The 17,605-nt window shown below is 36.3% G+C and overlaps 1 protein-coding gene across 2 annotated transcripts in view; it reads left to right on the top strand.

Annotated features, from left to right (window-relative positions):
- Thoc2 (THO complex 2) overlaps positions 1-11,830 on the top strand; it is a 130,125-nt gene extending 118,295 nt beyond the window's left edge. For both annotated transcript variants that reach the window (XM_036174012.1, XM_036174010.1), the window contains exons 35-39: positions 274-343; positions 426-586; positions 2,976-3,052; positions 3,512-3,557; positions 9,010-11,830. In XM_036174012.1, the coding sequence (XP_036029905.1) occupies positions 274-343; positions 426-586; positions 2,976-3,052; positions 3,512-3,539 (336 nt within the window). In that variant the 3' untranslated portion in view covers positions 3,540-3,557; positions 9,010-11,830. The remainder of the gene's footprint in view (positions 1-273; positions 344-425; positions 587-2,975; positions 3,053-3,511; positions 3,558-9,009) is intronic.
- The last annotated feature ends 5,775 nt before the right edge of the window (positions 11,831-17,605 follow it).

Below are 17,605 nucleotides of genomic sequence, written 5' to 3'. Positions count from 1 at the left end.
TTTAAAAATTAGCTTGGAAAGCTTTTTTTCATGTATGGTAATTTGTTTTCTGCTTTTAGAAAATACTGCTTTATTCCATAGCAGACTGCTTCAAGTTTTAACTGGTATATTCACCCTAGACTGTTTGCCTTTCTACACTAATGAGGAACTTCAGCTTAGTAATATCCTCCAGTGCTAGTTAGCGGTGTCTTCTTGTATAAAAGTAATACTTAAAACAAAACAAAACAAAAGCCATAACCCTTGATCAATGTAGTTCACAATTCTTGGTTCTAGGACCACTCAAACAATGACCGTGAAGTGCCACCGGACATAACAAAGAGGCGGAAAGAGGAAAATGGAACAAGTAGGTAGACTTACTAATTCCTTGGAAGTACTCATCAGAGCGAATTGGAAAAGCCTTTCATTATTCTCTTTTGTAATTTTAGTGGGGGTTTCAAAACACAAAAGTGAGAGTCCATGTGAGTCTCAATATCCAAATGAGAAAGACAAAGAGAAAAATAAGTCAAAATCTTCAGGCAAAGAAAAAAGCAGTAGTGATTCATTTAAATCTGAGAAGATGGATAAAATCTCCTCTGGTGGCAAAAAGGTAAATTAGGAACACAAAGGAACTGTCTACCTTTTGGAAAACATGTATTTTATTATTTTTGAGAATGTCATATATGAATACTGTATTTCTATCATTTCTATGCCCCCAGTCTTGACTCCCAGTTTTCCTGTGTTTTTCCCCAGCTCCCTCTAAACTTCACGACCTCTTCTTTAATTATTATTATTATACCTATATATGTATCTATAAATAAAACCTGCTAAGTCCTTTTAGTGTTGCTTATGTGCATTTGTGTTTAGGGCTGACTACTTGTGATTGGACAACCTATCAGAGGCCTTGTCCTTAGAGAAGACTGATTCTCTCCCTCTCATAGCAGCCATGAATAGCGTGTGACTCTTCACCTAGGGATTAGGGACTTGTGAGGAAAATACTCACTCTTGTAAGTTTAGTGCCTTGGTGTATGTATGTATATTCCTGATGGATAATCGTTTGTTAATTACTTTGGAATGGGAACAGGAAGTTTGGGAGCAGGCAGGTACTCTGGTTGGGAATTGAGCTAGATTATTCCTAATCACTGTGAAGTTAGAATTAGTATACTCTGAAGTTCTTTCTCTCCATTTTACTCTTGCCACGTGAGTCCTGTTAGTTTCTCTTCAGTCCTGAAATGTATCTATATACGTATAAAGTACATTCTGTATATACTGATTGATACTCAGATTTCAATCATGTTCCATATAATTGATAAGCTACTACTAAGGTGTAAACTGTTTACAAAGCATTACTGTAAATGTTAAAAATGTATAGTGCATTTATAGTTTTTAATAGCAGTTTTAGAAAAGTAAATGGTGGATAATTTAATTCTGTAAGCTTCCAAAGATAAGGCTATTCCTTTTCAGTGTTTTTCAATTGAGATAAGGTTTACATAGAATAATAAAGTCATCAGTTCTCAACCTGTGGGTCACAGTCCCTTTGACAAACCTCTATCTCCAAAAATGTTTACATTATGATTCATAATAGTAGTAAAATTACAGTTGTGAAGTAGCAACAAAAATAACTTTATGGTTGGGGGATCACCACAACATGAGGAACTATATTATAGATTCACAGCTTTAGGAAGATTGAAAACCACTGAATTAAGTAGCATGTATATTTGCAATATTGTAAACTTGGTGTTTGTCTGGTTCCAAAAACATTTGAATTATTCCAAAGGAGAACCCTAGGTTCATGATACATTGATTCCTCACTTTGCCTTCCCCATCCCTTGACAACCACTAGCTTTCTCTGTCTCCGTGGATTTACCTATTTTTAATTATTTCATGTAAGTAGAATTATAAAATAATAGAGCTTTTGGTGTCTACCTTTTAAGAATGATTTTGAAGTTCTTTTTCCATATTGCAGTATCTGCCATTATTTAATCTCTTCTTATGACTAAATAATATTCCATTATGTGACTATACCACACTTGTTAGTTGGTGGATTTTTGTTTTGCTTTGAGACAGGGCCTCCCTTTGTATACTAAGCTGGTTTGGAGCTTCCTTAATACCTCAGCCTCCCCTTAAACTCTGAGTTTTCCTGCCCCAGCCTCCCTAGTACTAAGATTGCAGGTGTAAGCCACCACAGCCAGCCAGTTGTTAGATTTTTAGAATGTTTCCACTTTTTGGCTATTGTGAATAATGTTGCTGTGACCATTTGTGTACTGGTATGAAATAACTCATTTGACTATCTTCAATTTTCTTGGAGATACACACACACACACACACACACACACACACACACACACACACACACCCCACCCCACACACACACCTAAGAATAGAATTTCTAAGTTATTAGATAATTTTGTTTAGTTTTTTTGAGTTGCTGCCAAACTTTTCCACAGTGGCTGTATGGTTTGCATTTCGACTAGCAATATATCAGGGTACAATTTCTGTACATCTTTTTCAACACTGGCTACTTTTTTTTAGTTCAATCATAGCCATCCTAGTGGATATGAGTGGTAATTCATTGTGGTTTTGATTTGTATTTCCTTAGTTACTAATAATACCAAATGTCTGTCTTTCCATGTATCTATATATCTTCTTTGGAGAAATCTCTTCATGTTCTTTTGCTGTTTTCAAAATGAGTTGTCTTTTATGGCATTCACTTTTAAGAATTCTTTCGATATTCTGGATACTTGACTGCTATACGTCTTTTACAAATATCATTTCCTGTTCTATAAGCTGTTATACTTTCCTGTGATGTATGAATGTTTCTACTTTTGGAGCAGTTCAGTATTCCTTTTTTTGTTGTTGTTGCATGTGGTTTTAGTGTCATATTAAGCAAGTTTTTGAAGAAAAATATGGCTGGTGAATGATAAAAGGGGATTTCAGGCTATTTTTAAGAAACGTATTGATTTTTTTCCTTCCCCAACTAATTTCATCATTCCTTATAGGAATCCAGGCATGATAAAGAAAAGATAGAAAAGAAAGAGAAACGGGATAGTTCAGGAGGAAAGGAAGAGAAGAAACAATATCCTTTTCATCTTTATATTTCACTCACTGAAATAGAAGATTGAGACTATTCATATTTAGAATTAAACCTTTCTTGTATGTGGTCTAAATATACAGGAACTTATTAGTTGTAAAGTGTAGTTACCCTTCAGTGTATGACCTGAAAACAAGAGACTTGATCTTCTTGATTCTTTAAAGTAATTCTGCAGTGAACTGAGAGTTTTATGACACCAGGTTTATAGGCTCTGTATATTTTTGTTGTTGTTATCCCTTTGTATTGTTACCATTACCATGAGAAAAAAGGAGGAATAGTGAATCTTTGGGCTGGGGACCATGGTGACTGGAACAGCAGAATGATCTGACACATAGCAGAGCTCCTAGAATTTGAGGTTACTAGGCTGATCAGAACCATTAGGCTTAGAAGTAGGACACTATTCTTCCCTGCCCCAAAGTTGTTTTCCCTTAATTTGTCATCTACTCATAAGTCCTCTGACAAGCACAGATAATGAACACTTTCAACCAAGGTGAGTATATTCTCCCTCCTTTTCATTTAGAGATACCCCTAAAAGAGATCAGAAAATGGTAAAGGAACTAGATCCTTTTTGCAGGATACAGACACTTGAATTTTTACCTGAATATAATGACAGAGTCTTTTTGTATATAGATATAAATTTTGCAGTTATTTTTAAACTGTTCACTTTAAGCTTGTTTTTTATTCTAAGCTTGCTGATTAATCACACTTAAAAAAATCAAGATGTATTTGAGAACATCTGGCTTTCTCTTTGCCACCTAGTACCATCTTTTCTGGATAATTATGTTTTTAAAGCACCAGTAGCTCAATAAGTGATGGTGGTATTTATACTTTACAGGTGAAGAAACTGAAACTCTGAAAGATTGAAGTAGGTCACAGAGACATTAGAAAATGGAGGTGACAATTGAAGGCAGGACTTTAGTGTTTTCTGTTCCTTGGGCATTTATGTTTCTGTGCCTTTCTTTCTACCACTGCTCATATTTTGCAAAGTCAGAAATTAAGTTCTGTACTTTTAGCTATATCTTAAACAGGCAAATTTGTTTTCAAGTTTGCTTTGTTATGATACATAAAAACGTTTTAAACATCTTACATATATTACATGACCACCACAGTGGACAGACTGTTCATACCCCAATTTAGCCTCTTTTTTTTTTTTTCTTTGTTGAGGACTTGAAGTCAGCGTCTGAATAGTTACTCTTGGATGATTTAAGATTGTTGATGTAGGATGATTTGTCCCTCCATTAATGATTCCAGGTAGACATAGTTGAAGTTGCCTTTGCTTTTTATAGCTCATTTTTTTGCTTTCATTGTAATGGTCACTTCTTAATAATATCACACATATACCCACTATTTATACCTCATCTCTAATCTGAGCTGCTTCTAATCATTTATGGAAACAGATTATGTAACAACCCCTACTAAGGTTTGCTTAAGGGTGAGAAATGTCTGGAGAGCCAGTTCAGTATAAGGATTTGGTTTAGGATGTGGGTTTTGCTGTATTTACTTTAGTTGCAGTGCGGGAATTTGAGGTTGTCAAATAAGTGACCTAAGGAAGGGTGTGGTTTTTTTTGTTTTTGTTTTTGCTTTGTTTCTCCCTGCTTATTACCTGACTAAGTAGAGTGGGATAGGCAGTAGTATGAAAACCATTTAGCATTTAATAGTTTTTCCTCTTATTCCTCAAGGCCCCGGCTGAATTTGAACTTGCTATGTAGACCAGACTGGCCTTGAAATCACAGAAATTCACCTGCCTCTGCCTCTTGATAGCTGGGATTAAAGATATATCGCTGATACATATATCTATATATATATTATAAAATATTATAAAAGACTATAAAAGCTAATAGCCTTTTTTACTTTTTTTTAAAAGGAAGATTGTAAAAGAGGCAGTACTACTCAGTCTTCTAGACATCCTTCTTACTGTCTTCCCTGGGAAACTATGTATATAATATTATATATACACTATGTATTATATAATACCATATATATATACTATACATTGTTTTTTATTTTAATTGTAACTTTTCTTTTAATTTGAAATTTTTATTTAACATGCTACTTCTCCGGTAAAGAAACAAAAAGCCTTCCTATCAAATTTTCATTAGAAATAGATCAACCATAGTCCCTGACAACTTTCACTGTGATTTTTATCTGTCTGTTTTCTCTCGGAACCTAAGTTTGTCTTGTTAGACATGAAGGTTTTGATACAGATTTTCATGAATTATTCTTATACTGGCCATGAAATATCCCTTAGGAACAAAAGGTGAGGGATGTAGGATTAGACAGGACTAAATGTTTGGCTGGTAGTCTTGTGGTAAATCTTCTTGAACCCAATAACTGTTCATAGATATACTTAGTTTGTTGACAATTATGTCACATATACTTTCTTCTGGGGCAGACTCTTAACTCTTGGGAAGCTATGATTGATTTTCTTCTTCTGGTTATTTTCCGGCTGCCTCTGTGTTTGGTTTCATTCTGCAGTTAGGCAAGCTATTCTGTTTTTCTTTCTTTTCAGTCAGAAATCTCCTCATTTCCTATGGTGCTGTTGTCTATCTGCAGGGTGCATCTAACTCTGCTTTTCTTGCTCCCCTGTTAACTTGTTTCCTAATCTACAGTAAGGACAGAGCTGTTGACACATCACATTGCCATGATTTTATCCTATCACTGATTGGAAGATTTTCTTGTTGGTATTTAGAACAGTTATTTCAGGGGAGTCAGTCGAGAAATGACATTGATTTGTTGTAGCTGTCACTCTTGAGTGCAGACATATTACAATGATCACATTATTATCAAGAGAATACTATATATAAATGTAATTTTGGATTATGTTCTTTTCAGAGTCTCTTGTCCTGCCCCCTACTTTTAGCTCCAAAACTCGTTTTTGTGTTATTTTTTTTACCTGCAAAATCTTTCTCCAAATTCTCTCTCTCCTTGATTTAATCTCTTGAATATCACTAGTTGTTCTTGCCTTAACATTTTATTTTCCTTTAATCTTTAAAAATCCTTGCCTGACGCTCAGGATATACCTCAATGGTAGACTGTTTCTCTAGCATGTGTAAGGTCCTATGTTCAATCCCTAACACTGAAAGTAGGGGAAACCAACCAACCAACCAAAAACTCCTGCTCATTAAATCATTATCTAACAACCATCCTTTGATTTCTCAACTGTTACTTGGTATATGTGGCCCACAACTCATATCCTATTCTATCCATACTTTAAGACCATTGTATTTTTAACCTTCCATTCCAGTAAAGCCAAATTTATTTCTTTTATCTCAAATATATAACTTGATTCTTTATCCTTCAAGTCTGATACTGCAAGTTTCCAATACTTGAACAAAGTTTGACTTGTTAGGTGAGGTCTTAATCTCACAAGAGGTTTACCTTTAGAAAACATTGTTTTATTTATTTGTTGCTTGGTTTGGTTTACATTTAGAAAACATTGTTTTATTTATTTGTTGCTTGGTTTGGTTTACATTTAGAAAACATTGTTTTATTTATTTGTTGCTTGGTTTGGTTTACATTTAGAAAACATTGTTTTATTTATTTGTTGCTTGGTTTGCCATAGGCTCTTGCTCTGTATTTCAAACTCATTGGGTTGCCCAGGTTGCTGTCACATTCACTGGCAATTCCCCAGGTTCAGCTTAGTTAGTGCTGGGATTATGTGCATGTGCAATTCTGTTAAAACACAAGATTTAACATTCTTTAACAATTCAGAAAAGTTGTCCAATCAGAATTCCAGTTTCTTTTGATGAATTGAAACATTTGACATTGTGTCCTGATGTCTGCTTGGCAGCAATCAAACTTTGACCAACATGCTTTCCCTCTAGAACAAGGCTTTTGTGGGAAGGGTGGTCTGTGCAGGGATAGGCAAGTTGTTTACTCCAGCAATCCCTACATGGTAAACATTGTTTCCATTATATCCTTAGCCCTGTAGACAATTTTATAATTCCTGTTCTAGCTTTTCTCCCCTTCTAGTCGGTACTTGGAAAACTAGCCTCCTAAGCTCTCACAGATTCCTAACTTTAGGAATACACTGTCATTTCAAGGCATAGTCAAAATATGGTAGTAATCCATATCAGGAAATGGGGTATTTGCTGGAGTTTATTCCTCAGGAGCTAGTCATTGCTCATGTGTGAACTTCTTCTAGTTACTGGTTCTCTAAGTATGCAACATATTCACATGTCTAGATTGTCATTTCTCATCAAATAACCAATTGTTTTTCCTTATTGTCTGTGGTGTTTATGCAGTCTGTTAGTTGTACATAGAAATCTGTGTACAGATTGTGTACCACAATGTGAAATGTTTAATCAATGAAAACATTGGTGAAGAACAATACTGAAAGAAAAAAGATTTTTTTCCCCTGCTATTAAGCAAGCTCACTTTACTTACACTGTTTGATAGAAGTGAAAGCATACTGACTAATGATTGTTTTATATCCTTGAGGACATTTCTTGAGAACAAATTTAACTTTAGTTTTTATTTAGATTTATACGTAGCAACCATTTAATATGTACAAAGCTCTTGTTAAGGAGATTGAAGTGATAGACACAACTGATTTTCTCTTCATGAACATTTCTGCTATTTGAAAGTACTAGTTGTAGGCTCTGTGCACCAATACTCATAAGCACTAAGTAGTTGAAGCCAGAAGGAATTTTGTACTTTCTTGCTTTTTCTCTTCAAGTAGACACATACTCATTAGCATGCTATTTTGTTTTGTGTTTTAAAGGTCTTGATATTGGGGTAAGGGCTTATAACGAATTCTACTGCCACATTTGCCCATGTGTGTGACTATCCTTTCTGCACATTTTTTTTTTTTATTCTAACAGGCAACCCTGTGTACAATTAGGTTTCAGCTTAAAAGATTCTCAGGTTTAAGTAATGCTAGATTAGAATGCCTGTCCCTATGTCTTTTTCCTCATAACTTTTCTTTGTGAATGTTTCTTTGATATTCTGATTGTCAACTTCATCCTTATATGTCATTGAGCTTTGGACAGGGAGAGGGGATAAACATTGAAGGGGCAAATCATGATAAATTAAATGATAGTAAATGCAGGGAGCACATTGCTGTGGTGGTACCCCCTTTGAAGTAGACACTTAATCATGAGTTAGCTCTTGTTTGGGTAAGCTTGTATTTTATAGTTTCTCTTAAAATTTTTATTACCATCAAAAAGTCTATTTTATGAAACGTGTGAACTACTGAATCAGGTAAAAAGAATCGAGGACATTGAGATCATTGCCAATATAAAATGGTATTTATTTATATATATATATTCTGCTTTCAGCAGAATGGAAGGCCACTTTTTGTTTGATTGTGTTCTATGTGGTATTAAGTATAGTTTATAGCTCCAAAAGAGTGTATGTTTGTGATGGAGGACAGCGAATTGAACTGAGCCTGCAGTAGAAAATGATTTTGAGAAGTATCAATAAAAGAACTGTGAAAAAGATAGGTTTCATTGACCCCTAGATTTATAAGCTAATCTTGCTTATTTATAATTGTTAAAGTGGTACATATTTATGTTTATATAGCATTGTTATAAATAAACCTAGAAGTATGTTGCGTACGATTGGCATAAGCTAAGTGTTAATGAGAGTAAAATTGTGAAGTCTCAGGTTTGGTGCTCTTTCATCACTGTGTCTTCTTGTTGTTTTGGGATGTTGGAGACAAGGACACACTTTGTAAACCAGGCTGGCCTGGATTTCTGTATACTACAGGCTGCCATCTAACCCATGCTGATCCTCCTCTTGTGCTCTCAAATGCTAGGGTTGTAGATATTCTTGATAGCAGCTAGCTCTTCCTGAAGTTGCTTGAGCTTGGGAGTGGATTTCAAGTTGTAACCTCCAAACTTCAGCACTGAGTAGACTCTGAGGACACTGTTGAGACGTTGTGACTAACTTTCAGTATCTTCTTTCCACTTGCTCTTGTACTTGCTGATTTGTCATTCCAGGGTGTGGACAGACCCCTAAGCTGAACGTCTCCCCGAGGAGGATGCCAAAGCTCCATGAGTCACTCTCAGAATAATATCTCCCATAATTAAGAGCTTCTGGTGCTGTCCATTTTATGGGAATCTGCTTTAAGTCAGAAGATGTATACACACCACCATCCTTTTGACGAGACATTCCAAAGTCACTGATTTTCAGAACATTATTTTCACCTGTGGGCAATTTCTTGGAGCAAGGTCCCTGTGCATACAATTTTTACTTGAGATATGCTATCCAGAAGCAGCATCTAATGAAAAATTCACTAACTGTCTTTCAGTTCGCCCTTCTTTCTCAGAAAGGAGAGGAAATTGCCTCCTGGAACCAATTCCTTAATGATGTAGATAGATTGCCTTTGTGTGTGAACTCTATAAGTGTGAAAACATTGGGATGATTATGTTGTTTGGAGGGTTTTGGCTTCTTGTAAAAATTTTAATTTTAATTCTAATTCCTGGGAAAGATCTTTATATGTTTTAACAGCAACAACATTTTTATCCTTTAACGTACTCTTAAATATGTCATTAAAAGTTTCCTTGTCCTTAAGGAATTCTCATAATGTGACATCATCATGATTGAGACCCCATTTCTTACTCTGATTATGATCATGTGGCTACCATGATGTTCTTTTTTTATTGGAACATTACATAGACATTACCATGATCAAGGGCCCATTTCTTACTCATTTTCAATCTAAAAAAAACTGAGATGCAGTCACCATTTGAAAGTGGACAATTCAGTGGTCTTTAGTGTATTCACTGTGGTGCAGTCATCACCATAGTCTAATCTCAGAGCATTTCCCTTACCCTGTGCAGGTTACCAGTCACTTTTAACTCCTCTCTCTCCAGCCACTGGAAGCCACTGACACATTTTCTGTCTATCAATTTGCCTGGTTTGGGACATTTCATATAAATGGAATCGTGCAATATCATGTCCTTTGGGGCCAGGGTTCTTTCAACTACCATCATGTTATCAAGATTTATCCATGGTGTAGCATGTGTCAACAATCCATTCCTTTTTATGGTTAAATATTCCATAGAATGAATGTGTACCATGTTTTGTTTACCCATTTATCAATTGATGGACAGGAACTATTATTTTTTTAAGTGTTAAAATTGTAAGTTCAACATCAGTGTATCCAAAATTATAATTGATGATGTCAAGATTATACATGGTATGCACAGAATGCTGTGTAGAGATGATGTATAAATTATTTGTCAGCATTTCATGCAAGTGTGATTATTTTCTAAGGCCCCTTCTAGATATGATTTTAGGAACTGTGTGAATGTAGTATTTTCATTAATAAAGTTTAATGCATTAAGCATTAATTTAAAATTTGAGAACAATGTTAGGCAGATATGAAATTATTTGCCACATGCTGTAATGATTATGTTTTGAATTTATTTCATTATGCAGTATTTGAAAAATGTCTACATAAAGGAAAGGAAATGAGTATAATTGAGTCAATATATTTTTAAAGCAATTTTTATAATTTAGCAGACATTGCATCTTAATATAATTCACTATTAAAATTGTGTCCTTGTGAAAAAAATGGATGTCATTTTTCTATTTCTTTTGGCTAATCATGTAAAATAGGATCCTTTCCTTTGCTACATGTTCTGTTTATTTTTGATACATTATTCCTTGCACCTATAGAGTGTTGTACCTGTTATTCTTTTAATATTTTTCTCTCTATTCCACAAACCTTCCACCCTTTCATACACAGAAAATAGAAAATGTTCAGTGTTTCTTAAAATTCACAGTGTCTTAATGTTTTCTAAGAATGGACAAAGACAAATATTTCATCATTTTCTGGGAACTTCATCCAGGCCTTTGTTATTGACAGAATTCACTGAGGTTTCTTCCTGAATGATTTTTCCCTTCTTTTCTTTCCCATCTATCACTTTCTGGCCCTTCCTCTCTGCCTTCTTTCCCTGCTTTGGCTTTCCTCCTCACTTTTTCCCTCAGCCTCTTCTTCTTGTATGTCGATATAACCAGTTTGTTTCTTTCAGGTGGAAAGAATGAAATGAACTCATACAGCTGTGACCAGAATTTTATTTTCCTGGGTAGATTTCTGAGAATTGTGAATGAAGTGAGCCCATTTCCAGTTATCTGCTTTATCGCTCCATGCAGAAAACCTAAAATTGTTGTGTTGTTTGTTATTGTACTTTAACTTGTTGCTTAATTTCTACATGTTTATTTTCAGTAATGGCTGAAAGTGTTAATTATTCCATATTTTAGCACAATGTGCTTGCATATACTTCCCAATAAGCAAATAAGGTGACATGTGTACAGAATTTCACTTTTGATTAAATATTGCCTGGGTTTCTGTCCCTCCCCTCATTTGAAATGCTTCCTTTTTAATGTTTGAAACTGAAAATAAACAGTTATTGAATGATTTTGAATTTACCTCATTTTAGAACTCAGTTTTAATTTATTTGGCCTGTTTTTTTTTAAATATTAGTCACTAAAAATAAAGTGAAGCACTGTCTTCTGCAGCGCCTAAGAATCGTTTTATATAGTATGTGTACAACATTAAAGCCTGTTCTACAAAGAAAAATATACCAGCGCTCACTTGTCCCTTGCCATTTTTTTCTTGTAATTAGGAAAATCGGGGGGAGAAGAGTAAAACAATTAATTGTGTTTTAATTTTACAGCTACCGGAGCTTTGTATTGCTAAACTTACATCTGGAAAAGTTTCACAGTGACGTTTTTAAGAGAATTTTTTTATCTGCTGAATTCTACCAGTGTAACCATTTTTTCTAAATAAACAATAGTTTTGTCAAATGACTATATCATTGTGTATTGTTACTTATTTAGCATAACTTAGAAAGGTTAAGTCAATAATCTTTCAGCCCTTAATTTTTTCCATGGGCTATGTTGTTAAATACCATCTGATAATATGGAAACATTGATTCTTTTTTCACTTGGAATAAGCTGTGGGATGAAAACATGTTTAATACTATCCATTTGTCAATGTTTTGATGACAATATCTACACAAATCAGAATTTTTGGAGTTCAAAAAGGATATACTTTTTAAATAAGAAGAAGATTAAGAAATGATGAGCCTATCATCAAAAAACATACATTTTGATGCCCTTTTTTGTGTAATTGTTATTTGGAGAAGATGAGCAGAACAATTAATTATGGGAGTATGGTTTGCGCCTTGACTGTTGAACAACTATACCTGACACAGAATATTTCAAAAGAAAAAAATCTTTATTAAAGTGATTTGTGACTGAGAATGTAACTGATTTTTTTTCTTGAAGTCACCAGTGTGAAATATGTTTAAGAAGAGCTTTCTGTTTCTTACTAATGCACTCATGTTTTAAGGACTATATGGTTACAAGACTAGGATATAGGAACGACTGACAGAATTATAGCCAGTAATATACTCAATTGGGAAAATCTTACATTTCAAATCTGGAATGAGACAAGGGTTCACACTTGATACAGTTTTTTCTCAATATAGTACTGAATGTCTTACAGCAATAAGAAGGAAAAGGGATACAAGTAGGACAGAAAGAAGTCAAATTATCTTTGCTGATAACGATTCAAAAAGTTCTAAAGTCTTCACTGGAAAAGTATTGGATCTGATGGACATGTTTAGCAAAGTAGTAGATACAAAGTCAGCATTCAAGTAATTTTGTATGTACTACTAACAAACTTGCTATGAGAGAAATCAGGGAAAGTAAACAGTTTACAGTAACTTACCAACCTAACCAAGGAGATTAAAAATCTTCTATAGTGAAAACATCAAAACAAAGAAATAGACCTTAGGGGACGGAAAGATATGCTCATAAATTGATCGGATTAATATTAAAGTGGCTGCATTCCCAAAAATTATTAACAGTCAAGAAAATCCCAATACCATTTTTATTTCCAGACAGGGTTTCTCTGTGCAGTTTTGGACCCTGTCCTGGAACTCGCTTTGTAGACCAGGCTGGCCACCAACTCACAGAGATTCCTGGCTCTGCCTCGTGAGTGCTGGATTAAAAGTGTGTGCCACCACTGCCTGGTTCCAATGGCATCTTTTCAGACATATTTTTCAAAAATCCTAAATTTTAATATGTAAGGACAAAATACTATGAATAAACAAAGCAAACCTAAACAGGAGCATTCCTGGGAATATCACAATATCTGATACCTTGACCCTATATAGCCATAGTAACAGCATGGTACTGGCACAAACACAGACAAACAGAAAATTACAAAATAAACTCATTCAGCCATAGTCACATTTTGACAAAGGTGCAAAACAGACTGGTGAAAATAAAGCCTCTGAATTGTGCTAGGAAAACTATCCATCTGTGGAGAGAAGAAACTAGATCCATATTTACCATGCACAAAAATCTAATTCAAATGATTAAAGGCTCTAAAGACCTAAAGCAGACAGAGGAGAATGTAGAACAATTCAAGAAACACATACAATGACCTTAGGGAAGGTCCTTCAGTAGCTCAGGAAATAATGCCAACAGTTGACAGATAGTCCTTCCTGTTCATGACATTAAAGAGCTGGGCAGAAAAGGAAACAACTAGCAGAGTGAAGAGACAGTCTACAGAATAGAACATCTGCCAACTATAGAGCAGATAGGATTAATATCTTGAATATAGTTTTCAAATGGACAATGGATAATTCTCAAATGAAATGCAAATGGCCAGCAAACATTTAAAGTGTTAACATCCTAAGCTATCAAGGAAATGAACTGGAAACTACATTGAGGTTCCATCTCACCTCAGAATGGCCATCATCAAGAAAACATGAAAAATATTGCCAAGGGTATGAGGAAAGAGAACCCTTATATATTGTTGATGAAAGTGTAAAATGAAGCAGCCAGCATGGAAGTCAGTGTGAAGATTCCTTAAAAGACTGAAAATAGAACTACCATGAAATCCAGTGGTACCATTCCTGGATTAATATACTGGATGGGCTCTCTTTTAATGACCCACAGACATACTTGCACATCTGTTTTACTGCTTCATTCAAAATAGCCAAGATAAGAAAATGGCCTTTACAAACATAGTATGTACTCAACTTATAAGTGGATACTAGATGTGAGGGAAGGGATGGCCAGACTGCAACCCACAGCTCCAGAAAGCCTAGCTAACAGGGAAAGACCCTAGGAGGGACACATGGATGATCCTGTGAAGGAGAAGTGGATGAGATCTACATGAGTGGACTGGGTGGGGGGTGGCAGAGGGCGAGGAGTGGGGGATGAGAACATAGGGAAATGGGAGGGTCAACCTGGAACAGGGACAGAGTGAGAGGGCAGGGAGGAAGATACCATGATAGATGAGGAGGACATCATGGGAATAGGAAGAGGCAGGGTTCTGGGGAGGCTCTCAGGAATCCACAAGGTTGACCCCACCAGGTCTGCTGGCAGTGGTCCAGAGGATGCGCCTGGACTGGTCTACTCTGGTGACCAGCCTAGCAAATAACCTAGCTGTCATCATAGAGCCTTTGTCCAGTGACAGATGGAGGCAGATACAGAGATCCACCGCCAGGCACCAGACTGAGCTCCAGGAATCCAATTGATGAGAGAGATCATGATGGGAGGACGTGCAGAGATGACCGGCCACACTAGTGGAAGCCATGAACTGTGGACTGGTGGCTGTGGAGCCCCCATGGGACTGGACTAAGCCCTCTGGATACAGAAGACAGTTGTTTGGCTTGAACTGCTTGGGGCACACCCTGGCAGGGGGATCGGGGTCTGTCCCTGGTGCATGGGCAGGCTTCTGGAATCTGGTGCCTGTGGTGTGACACCTTGCACAGCCTTGGTGCAGTGGGAAGGGGCTTGGACCTGCCTAGGCTCAGTGTGCTGGGCTCTGCTGACTCCCCATGGGAGACCTTGATTTGGGGGATGTGGGGATGTGGGGTGGCTCAGGAAGGAAGGCTGCACGGTGGGAGGAGGGGTCTGTGGATAACACGTGGAGTGAGTAGAAAATTTCTTAATAAAGAAAAATGAAAAAAAAAAGTAAAGGCGGCAAGAATCATTCCCAAAGTGTTTTTTGTTCATTGCAATAAATGATATATGTTGCATTAAAAATATTTCCTAATTAAAAAAAAAGAAAATGGCCTTTCCCCCAATTAACAGATGAATGAATAAAGAAGATGTAGTATATATACAAAATGGTAGCTTGTTTGTTTTTTTTTTTTCAGCTAAAATAATGAAATGTGATTTGCAGGAAAATAGCTGGAAGTTGAGATCATCATATTAAGTAAAATAAGGCAGACTCAGACTGATTTAAACTAGATAGTTGATAGTCATTAGCATTTTTGGAGGGTGAGATAGAGCATTGCTGTGTATTCCAGGCAGGCTTTGAACTCACAGTTCTCCTTTAGCATCTTGAGTGCTGGGATTGCAGATACGCATCATCATGTCCAGCTAGCATTTCTTTATCAGCTATTAATATAAAAGTAATCTTTAGCTGGGACATTAAGAAGATTCCTTCTTAATGCATTAAAAAAAAAAAAAGGTGTGTGTGTGTGTATACGCACATGCATGTGGGTGAGCATACATGCATGCAGGTGCCTGAGGAGGCCAGACGAAGGCACCAGAACCTCTGTAATTGAAGTTACAGATGGTTATGTGCTGCCTGGTAAGGGTGCTGGAAACTTAATCCGGGTCCTCTGCGCCATCTCTCTAGATTCATAGCTTTGCTTTTAACTGCAAAACTATGTTATGTTGGAAACAAATTTGTAATATGGTAACTGCTTCTGAACATCTACTTGTTTTTGGTACAAGCATATAAAAACCATTTCCTGTTCTGAAAGTAAGGTGTCGGGCCTTTTCTATAAAACACCATGTGGTAAATATTTGAGACTTGTGGTCATATGTTCTTCTTGTAACTTTTCAGAGCAGTGGATGTAGTAAGAAAGCAGTCATATATCAGTGAGTGTGGCTACAGTCTGAGGAAATTTTATTTACAAGATCAAATGGGAACCTGGATTTGGTGTGCAGGCTTTAGTTATCTGATATAGATAGAGTATTTCTCCTCTTGGAGATTCATTCAAAATATGTTTTAAGTGCCTTAATATCCTAGAGGCAGAACAAAACAAGTGTCTCCCCTCGTGGACCATCCACTCTAGTTAGTGGATTCAGACAACAACTCATAATGTTAAACAGAGGAAGATGTTCTGAAGAGGCTGAGAGAAGCAAGGCTTACTACTTTTCAGACAGCATAATTAATTGGAGTGAAGGTGAATGAAACAGAATATTTTGCAGTAGTTACCATGATATGAATATTTTATTTTTAAAAGAGACAGGATCTCTTGTAGCTCAGGCTGCTCTCCCACTGTAGCTGTGGAAAGCCTTATTTTCCTGACTCACCTACTGAGAGCTGAGATTATATATGTGTGCCACCACGCCTGGTCATGAACTAAGCTTATGCTCTATTGCTCTGTCGTTTTGATAGTCTTGCTGTGCAGCTCTTGCTGGCCTTAAACTTGTGGCAAACCTCCTGCCTCTGCCTTCTGAGAACTGAGATAACCGTGTGCACCACCACACCTAGTTTGAATATTTTATTGATATGAGGATGAAATACCCATGATGCCCAGCCCATTTTTGAAACTTTTACATGAATGTCATGGAATATGCAGACTCTGAGTTTTAAGTAAGTGGCTTTGAGGTTTGTCACTTATCTGGAAAGGTTTTCTCAATCTCAGGCTTTATTAATAGTCTTGAAGATATATTTCAGAGAAGATCCCAGCCTCCTCAGAGCATCTTCCTGTCACTGAAGACTGAAAGAAACTTGTTTGCATTCACCAAGAAGCCAAGTTTTATTTTTCCAGGGAATAAAACAGAAGGAAGCACCAGGCTTGGTGGCACACACCTTTAGTCCAGCACTTGGGAGATGGGGCAGGTGGATCTTTGTGAGTACAAGGTCAGCCAGGGCTACGTAGTGCAACCCTGTATCAAACACAAATCAAACAAAATGGAAGAAAGTATTTTGAATGTCCTGAGTGTTAGTGGCTGGGTGAAACCTCAGTTTGTAGTTGCACGGGTACTTCCAGAACAGTAAAAGTGGTCCAGGCATGCAGATTTTTGATGATTTTGTTTGGTCCAGGAAAACAATTTTGAATATTTACAACAGGTTGCATAACCTGGGATTTATAATAACATCACTTTTTTCTTTTTTTGTTATTGAAATTAGCTTTTTTCCATATAATATTTTGATTATGATTGCCCCTCCCCCAACTCTTCCTAGATTCTCCCCACCCACCCAAATCTACATCCGTTCTTGCTCTCATTAGAAAACAAACATCTAAAAAATAATAAGATAAAATAAAAACAAACCTTAATAGGACAAAAGAGAGGAACAGAAAAAAAAAACTGGAAAAAAAAAAGCTCAAGAAACAAGTATAGCCATAGAGAAACACACATTGGCATAAACAGAAAGCCCTTAGAAACATAAAATTGGGAGCCATAATATATAAGTAAAAGACCTGAAGGTTGAGAACAAATAAAAGCTTGGACAAAGCATTATGAGGGGAAAACAAAAACACCTCCAAATATATCATTGGATTCTTTTTGTGTTGGCCATCCACTGCTGGACGTGGGGCCTGA

Source organism: Onychomys torridus, chromosome X (genome assembly GCF_903995425.1).
Source record: "Onychomys torridus chromosome X, mOncTor1.1, whole genome shotgun sequence".
Taxonomy (NCBI): Eukaryota; Metazoa; Chordata; class Mammalia; order Rodentia; family Cricetidae; genus Onychomys; species Onychomys torridus.
Note: the sequence above shows the minus strand (reverse complement) of the source record. Positions and strands in the feature narration are given on the sequence as shown.